This window comes from Suricata suricatta, chromosome 5 (genome assembly GCF_006229205.1).
Source record: "Suricata suricatta isolate VVHF042 chromosome 5, meerkat_22Aug2017_6uvM2_HiC, whole genome shotgun sequence".
NCBI classification, from domain to species: Eukaryota; Metazoa; Chordata; class Mammalia; order Carnivora; family Herpestidae; genus Suricata; species Suricata suricatta.
This window is the reverse complement of record NC_043704.1, coordinates 12,122,488-12,131,111: the sequence shown is the minus strand read 5'-3', so window position 1 is coordinate 12,131,111 and position 8,624 is coordinate 12,122,488. Positions and strand designations below refer to the sequence as shown.

The following is an 8,624-nucleotide window of genomic DNA, read 5'->3' as shown; positions in this document are numbered from 1 at the left end:
AAAAACACTGGAACTCAATAGAAAAAAAAATTTGTTTGCATTGGGAAACATGAAGTTAACAAGAAACTTGCATTTCTCAGTGTAAAGGAAGAGGTGTAAAAAGAAATCTTCCTATTGTTTTCCTACTGGGTCTGTTACATTTTAACTCTCTAAAATAATACCGGTTTAAAAATTAATGTACTGTGAATGGACCCATTTCTTTCTTTCCTTTGAAAAAAATGCATTTAAAGTCAAGTTAGTTAACACAGTGGAGTACTGGCTTCAGGAGCAGAACCCAGTGATTCATCTCTTACATAGGACACCCAGTGCTCATCCCCACAAGTGCCCTCCTTCATGCCCATCCCCCATTTTGCCCATCCCCCACCCAGCTCCCCTCCAGCAACCCTCGGTTTGTTTTCTGTAGTGAAGAGTCTCAGGGTTTGCCTCCCACAAACGGACCCACTTCTGCAAGCTGGCTTTCATGGACGTACATTTCTAGCTCGAGTGTCATAAAGCCTAGTGAAAATGACAAAACAACATGAGTTTCTTAGAATAGAAATGCCCAAGTTCAAGGGTGTGAGGCTGAGATTCAGGAAGTAGTTCCTCAGCTTTTCTGGGAGAAGCCGTGTGGAGAGCCTCCTGCTAGGCTGGGTTCTGGGGTGAGGCTTTTGGGGGAGGGTGTGAGGGGGAGACGGGCGACCACTGCGAGGTCCCAAGCCTCCAACCAGTGAGGGAGTTGATGGACAGTTGAAACTTCAAGAAAGACTGTATGGACTTTGAGTGTTGTCTTTTGTTTTTTTTCCCCCAGACTGAACACTAAGGACACGTGTGGGAAGTCTACGAAAGGCAAATCGGGCCGGCTGGGGGTTCCGTTGTGGGAGGGGCGGGCCTTCTACAAAAGGGACCCAGGTAGAGGGGGAGGGGGCGGGTGCACCGAGGACCTTAGAGGCCTGCAGAAATCAGTTTCTGCAGAAGGGAGAGGGTATGGCTTATGAGAGGAGACCATTACCAGAAGTTCAGTGCCAGGACAGGACCTGTGTACCTGTGTTCCCGCCTGGGGACAGAGACTGGGGGGGGGGGGCGGTCAGCCCGCGTCCACTAGACAGGCTGCTCCAAGGAAGGGAACATCTCACAAACTTTCTGTCTCTGAATTCCGTGGCTTTTCTTTCATTTACGAAAATTTGTGAGCGGTTTTGCGGAGGCAAAGAATGAGAAAAATACCCAGCGGTCGCTTCACAGAGGGCTTCCCCCCACCTCCCTCCAGCAGCAGCTCCGGCAAGTTTCTGGCCCGCAGCACGTGCAAATATTTGGAATTTCGCATGACCTCATCAATGGCATTGTGACCAACTGTTTAGTTTTGAAGTTTATGATTCAGAATTTAGGGGAGATGACTTTGAGGAGTATTTTTAGAATGCAAGGCAGGGCTCAGAACCAGAACTCAAGAGAAGGCACAGTATCTGTCAAATCCATGTTACCATGATGCCATTCTTCTATAAAATCATCTTATTTGTCCTAACAACTGATAGCTAGTTATTACAGCTGTTGGATGCCATCTCTCTTTGATTAAATAATGATTTTACTCACATAAGGCTAATACGAAATACATAGATTTTGTCGGACTTTCACACACAGAATGTGCTGCTCTCTCATTCAGAAACCACAGTCCTGGCTCACAAAAATCATACAGTTGCAGAGTTCAATTTGAAAAAAAAAACCCTTCGCATGTCCCAATACGGCACGGACTATAAAGCAGACGATATGAACACCATCCCCAAACACACAGAATTCATTCATATACATTATTGTTAAAGATCAGTTAGACAGCTGGGTAGCCACTGATGGAGATCTTACAGCTTAAACGAATGAAGAAGAAAAGTATGGTAATTAAAATTACTAATTATACTAATTATCACCAATGAGAGCTGCTTCCCAGGAAGTACGCTTATCCCACACTTAAACTTGAGGTATTTATCCAGTTTTATTGTTTGCTATGGCTGCATTTTCCCTAGTTAAATAAAAATCTGAAAACTTGAGGACAGGCCCTTGTAATTATCACAGACATACATATATCTTAGCAATATTTTTTCCTAAGATAACATTACATTATTCTGATCTCTAGATGTCAAAGTGAAACACTCTATTCACCATCAAAAAAGCTTCCCTCTAAAAGTTTACTTACAACCGACACAGAATGAAAAATAAACAATGTTAAAACTCTGCGTTCCAGGTTGGTCAGGGGACCTGGAGGTTTTCAAATACGGAGAGAGCTTGAAAACTTCCTTCACAATGAATCCCTCCGGGAACAGCTTTGTTTGATAAAGCACCAAATATTTTGGACTCATTTCAAAACCCCCAAACGCCTCAAGACTGTCACATCACACCCCCGCAAATATTTGAGCTAGAGCCCCAATTAACACAATGCTTTGAAAACTCTCAAAAATCACATTATATTAGGAGCCTTACCCTGGTTTCGCTTTCGCTGTAGATATCACTGTTTGCCACACAGGCAATCAGGGAGCTAAAACTGTAGTTGAAGTTTCTAAAGTGCATCTTGCTTTCTTACAGCGAAAGCACTAGCGACTCAGGCAGTCAGGCGCCCAAGTGAGGTTCCTTTGCAAGAGGCTGGAGGTTTCTCTCGCCAGCTGGCCCTTATAAAGCACCGAAGTCCAGCCCCCTGGGAAAAAAAAAAAGGCACAGCTTCCAAGAGCATCCTGTTTGGACAGCAAATTCCTGAGTCAAGTCCTGCATGCTTTCAGGCAGACAGAGACAGAGTGTAAGTTTCTACTGGAAAGAGGTGACGTCAACACCTTAGTCATTTTCCCTATGCTAATTAACTTAGCTTGGGGAGGATGGAAAAAACAGCCAAGGTTTGCCTTGCAGCTGCTTTATCAACTCCTCTTGCAACATAGTTTCCACTGGTAGTAATTCCATTCAGCCACTCAGACACCATGCCTCAGCTGAATGGGACCACCCTTCTTAAGATGGAAAATGTTACAGAAGAAAAATGAGGAAGGTCTCAGCAGTAAACAGTAATTAGCCTCTAGGGGAGTTTTGAGCCTTTGGGAAACCTGGAAACTCAAGCCTTGACTAGTTGTTTGATCCTTGTAATTCCCTGAAAACCTCAATCCACGTTTCATGTTGGGGTATTAGAGAAAACGTTTTGAAATCTTTCTTGGTCAATGAACTCTGTTTTTAACGAAAAAAAAAAAGTGGGATTCATTTTGAAATATGGCGCTTCCCCCTCCCCCCAATTGAACTTTAGTGGATGAATGTCCCAATTCCCGCTTGGATTCCACAGTGGGAATGTGAAAGGAGCCCCTCAAGCAATCCTGGGATTTTTTCATTGGAAAATTCTATTATTGTAATTTGGACACTAGGAATATGCAATGCTTTGATCATTTTCTAAGAGCTACTGGATTCAGAAAAAGATATAAACATTTGAGAGAATCTAAAAAGTAAAACACTGAGATCAGCTGTCCTGCTTTGGGGCACACAGACTAAAAGCTGTGTTTTTCTTTTCATAGAAAGGGAAGAAGAAACGGAAAGAATGTATGCTACGTTGAAGAGGCTACCTGAAAACTGGCCCCATTTTCAGGTAAGACGTCTGGCATGGAGAACATAGAGGGATGGCAGGATTCTAGTTCCTTCTAAAGGCTGCAACTCTGAAGTGCTAAGCACTTTACCAGTTTGGATCCCTGTGGCAGCCTGGGTCCTAGGACCCTCCCAATCTCCCCCATTGCATTATCGCCTAAAAGCATTCAAATTACTTCTTAAAAAAAATTTTTTTTTAATGTTTTATTTCTTTTTAAGAGAGAGAGAGAGACAGCGTGAGCAGGGGAGGGTCAGAGAGAGAGGGAGACACAGAATCTGAAGACAGGCTCCAGGCTCTGAGCTAGCTGTCAGCACAGAGCCCCACGCGGGGCTCAAACCCACGAACCGTGAGATCATGACCTGAGCTAAAGCCAGAGGCTTAACCGACTGAGCCACCCAGGCGCTCCAAGTTACTTCTAAAAGCATTCTCTAGTCTAGAGGCACACAGAGAGACACCTCTTAAGCTTCCAGAAAGTGAACTAGAACCCTGCCATTCACATGTAAAAATTAACTTCAAAGAATCATTGAAGTCAGCCAATAATATTAAAGTCTCCAATAATGGCGCAAACCCAAACCAGAGCATTTATCCCTCCAAAAAAGGAAAAGCAAAGTCTTCTTGGATAAAGGAGCGTTGCTTAATTTCAATGCGCACTGCCTTGCTGCCAACTGTAGTTATGTAAGAACCAGCGATGGTGTTTGCGTTGCCAAATTACCCATAGCTCCCAACCTGAAAAGATCTAAATGCATATATTCTAAAAAAGTTGGGAACGCTGGGAATAGTACGGGTGTGTATCACACAGCACGGGGATATGGTCACATGAGACGGTGCCGGGCGACGGGAAGTGTGTGTTTGGGGGTGTTGTTATTTTCAGTGCCGTCCGCAGTGTGTCCCTGACACACTCACATTGTGGTGGTGGTGGTGCAGGTATGGGAGGGGTTGGGGGGGCACTCAGGGGAAAGGGAGGGGGAGGTACAACACAGGGAGCCTCCTCCAGAGGCTGGGAAGGGCTCTGAGGTGCACGCCCACCCCCACCCCGCCAGGGCAGTGCCCCGCTTTTCTCTTTCTCCTAGAGTCCCCCTTAGCAAATAGAGTTAAACGGAGTTCAGAGGAGGAAGAAGAGGCAAATTTCTGCTCGGTGAAATAAATGATAAATGATTGATCTTTCACTAGGCTGCCCCAAAAGACCTAGTGTGTGATTCTGTGCCTGCCCTTGACATGATTTTAAGGTCCATTTGAATCAAGTTGTGAACCCATGTGCTCCCATTTTTACACCTGCACTAGGAGCTCAAAATGGTGGCCACTTGTAGGGAGGCTGAAAAGAATGCTTTCTGGCAAAACTCCTTGGGCTGAAAAGTGACCATGGCCTTGGACCAGACAGGGGCACCTTGGTTCCCCAGCTACTGTGTGAGAGGCATGGAGCAGATTTGGGTTTGCAAAGTATGTCGCTGAGTAGCAAGTCTCCTTCACGGAGCTCCAGGCCCGGCTGGCCAAGGGGACAGACACCTGTCCCTGTACCCAGAGGTGACACCGCTTTAAACGCATCTCAGTTTCCCTTCATCTGCTAATCTGACAGTTCTCATCAGGAATGTCCAATATTCAGGGCATCTGGGTGGCTTGGTTGATTAAGCATCTGACTTTGGTTCATGACCTCTAGGTTCGTGAGTTTGAGCCTTGCGTCAGGCTCAGAGCCTGGAGCCTGCATCCAATTCTGTTTTTCCCTCTCTCTCAAGAATAAGTAAACATTAAAGAAAACTTTTTTTAGGAATGTCCACTCTTCAGCTGCGTGTCTATTATACATGAACGTGGATTTCTAAATGTTCTATGCGAAAGAATTACACTGTAAATCGTGATTGTCCTCATGGAGGATAAAAATTGTTCCAAAACAAGTATTAAGAAAAGTGGACATTCCTACATGTGTATCCCTTGTTGTCGGGAGCCAAGTACATTCCTGATTCTTGTTTGCTAGTCGGATACAAGTGATTTGAAGAAAGTAGTGCCTAATGGCTCATTAGAGCTCTTGAAAAGCATACCGAAAATCGCACTTAAAATAGTAAAACTGACACCAGAAGTTAAAGAAGAAATGAAATGCTTTAGTCAACTGAAAGCTTTAGATGTTTTGCATTTCTTCCATTCATCCCATAAAAATTCTAAATTCATCTCTTTAACTTGCATTTGCTTCCTCTGGCTCCATGCAGTCAGAGCATATTTTCACTAAGAAGTTTTCTATTTTCAGGGAGGAAAAATTGAGGTTTAGGTTGAATTCCACCATTTCCATTACAGCATTCCTGAAGCAAAGTGAGGATGACCTCAGTGCATGTCCTTATAAACCCCAAGGAGTTTGCAACTATGCCAAGAATGTGCCACCACCAGGGAAACTTTCTAGAGAAAGACCAGAAAGGGAAACTGAGTTTGGACTCTGATGTGCAAACCGAAGCAAAGAATGGAGCAATTCTCAAAAGATGGGGGGGCGGGGGCGGGGCCAGGAATGACACACCTGATGGAGATAAAAGGTATCATTTTGAAGAGCCTTTATCTTGAATGCTAATGAACTTGTGGTTTAGTCGACTTTTTTTAGCTTCTGAGATAATGGAATTGTTTTACTGTTACTTCACATTGCCCTTTCTGTCTATAACGTAGAGCTTTGTTCTTCCAACTCAGTGACTATACAATAGGAACACCCAGGAGCTGACTCCTACTCATTCTTATCATTTCTCTGGTCTAAACGATGGTATTAACGGAGGTGAGCGTTCTAGTGCTCAGCTTGTAAACCCGGTTAATACCAAATTCAGCGCCGCAGTGGGATCGAATGATGTGATGTGGGCAGAGTGCTGATCACAGTGCCTGAAACACAACCGGTGGCTGTTGTGTGTTAGCTGCGTCTCTGTTTTCTACTTCCCCAATCGTGATCCTGAGGTTCAGAAAGGCCCAGTTCACTTAGGAGAGCCAGGGCTCACCCTGGTCTTTCAGTCGCAGATTCCAGGCTTGCTCGGTGGAACCACAGCACCATGCCCACCTAGCGGCCATGCCTTCTGGCATCGGAGCTCATTTCCCCATCTCTGTTCTCTCAGATGCTCTGGCTGGACTGTGTAGGGCATCTTGGATGTTTTCCTCTTCTAAGTGCCCTGCCCACAGGAGGTCTGTGGATTCTCTGCACCACCCTCCACTTTGCACTCCAAGCATACCACTTCAGGTGCCTTCTGTGACTGTCATACCTTTCTAACTGGTCTCATTGTGCCAATTTCATATTGCTCCAATATAGTACGTAATTCCCACAACACAGAATTTCCTGAAGCCGAGCTTGATCACATTTCTCTCCCACTGGAAAACTTTAAAGACTTCCTTCCCACTGTTCCTTGGGTTGAAGATGAAGACTTTGACTTAGTATTCATGCGTGTGTGTGTGTGCATGCATCCACCCATCCATCCATCCCTCCATTCACCCACCCATCCATCTATCCACTTACCCACCCACCCATCATCCACCCATCCATCCACCTACCCATCATCCATCCACCCGCCCATCCATCCATCCATCCATCTATCCATCCATTCTTTCACCCAAGCAGTCTTTTAGGTGTTGCGGATTCAAGAGTAAAAAAGTAGACAAAACTCCCTGCCTTCATGGAGCTTACATTCTAGATGGGAAGAGAAGAAAAGAAAAGAGACAAGACCAATGGGTAAAACACACAGTGTGTTTAGACAGGATAAGTGCTGTGGAAAAGCCATAGAGGGGGGACAGCAAAGCTGGGAAGAGATGTTGAGAGACCAGCCAGAGGAGGCATCCCTAAGAAGATGCCATGTGGATGCATCAGATCTGAAGGAAGTAGGAGACTGAACTGTGGGATACTGGGAACAGCATTCTGGGCCTGGGAACAGAATACACAAAGACCCCAAGCCAAGAGAACCTTGGCACATTCAAGCCCCAGCAGGAGGTTCGGGGTGGCTGCAGGGGAGAGGCATGGGGACAAGGTGGTTGGGAACAAGGCCAGGGGAGCCTTTGCGCCCTGAAAGAACTCCGGCTTATATTCTGATTGAAGTGGCAGCCGCCAGGGGATTTTGAGCAGGACTTGACTTCCATACAACAGCACCACTCCAGTATCTTAGTTCAGAATAGAGCAAAGGGCAGGATGGAAACAAGATGCCCAGGGAGGCGTGAGGCCTCTCCCGGTCACGGAGCCCTCAGTCAGCTACTCTCTTGTCTCTCCTCTGCCCATCAGACTCCTACATATCCGTAAAGCCCATCACAAACGCTGCTTCTCCAGGAGACACCCCTCCGACTAAGCCTCCTCCCCCTCCCTTAACCCAGTGACCTTTGCAGCTCTCCCCATGGTTCCATTCTTATCTGGCAATCTCCCAACTGCAGTGAAAGCCACATGGGGGCAACAGAACTCATTCGGTGCTTCCTGGAGATGCTGAATGTTTGTGACAGAGAGACTGCCCCAGGGAGGACCCATCTGAGTCCATCAAAGAGCCAGAATTCACCAGGCATCAAAGAGCCATGGCCCTTGGTGTTCCTGACTGAAGGGTGTCCCTGTGTCTTTGGTTTGAGCAAAGGCCATGCCAATCCTTTTTGTCACAGGACGTGGTGCAGCATGGGTAAAGGCACGTGTGCCCTCAGAGGGTCCCAGTCCCGTTCCGGGGCACGCATTCTCTGTCCCTGCTGTGTGGGAGCCTGCAGGTCACCAGGGCGTGGGGGACTGAGCCATCAAGTCCAGGTTGGGAGATCCCACCCCCTGGGGACACTACCAGAGGCCTGTGATTCTTCAGGGTCCATAGCAGCGGTCTTGAAAATCCTCTGCATGTGGGAAGAACACATTCAGCCTACTGCATTTTTACTTCCTTTAATGCCATTTATGTATTTTTAAAATGCTTATTTTTAGGGTGTTTTATAAGGTGCCCAGTGTAGCATTGAAATTGTGTAGAATTTATGAACAAAAATGCTTTTACTGGCAGATGTACTGAAAAGTCTTTTACCAGTGAGATTCATGATCAAACCCCATGGAGACCATTTGTGCGCTAGTATGATTAAATTCCCAATTTTCTTTGAGCTTCCT

General features: G+C 45.9%; 1 protein-coding gene across 1 annotated transcript in view; it reads right to left on the bottom strand.

Annotated features, from left to right (window-relative positions):
- The window catches only part of RCAN1 (regulator of calcineurin 1), a 9,928-nt gene extending 7,235 nt beyond the window's left edge, over positions 1 to 2,693 (bottom strand). Inside the window, exon 1 of the mRNA XM_029938661.1 lies at positions 2,443 to 2,693. Coding sequence (XP_029794521.1) covers positions 2,443 to 2,529 — 87 coding nt within the window. The 5' untranslated portion in view covers positions 2,530 to 2,693. The remainder of the gene's footprint in view (positions 1 to 2,442) is intronic.
- Positions 2,694 to 8,624: the final 5,931 nt, after the last annotated feature.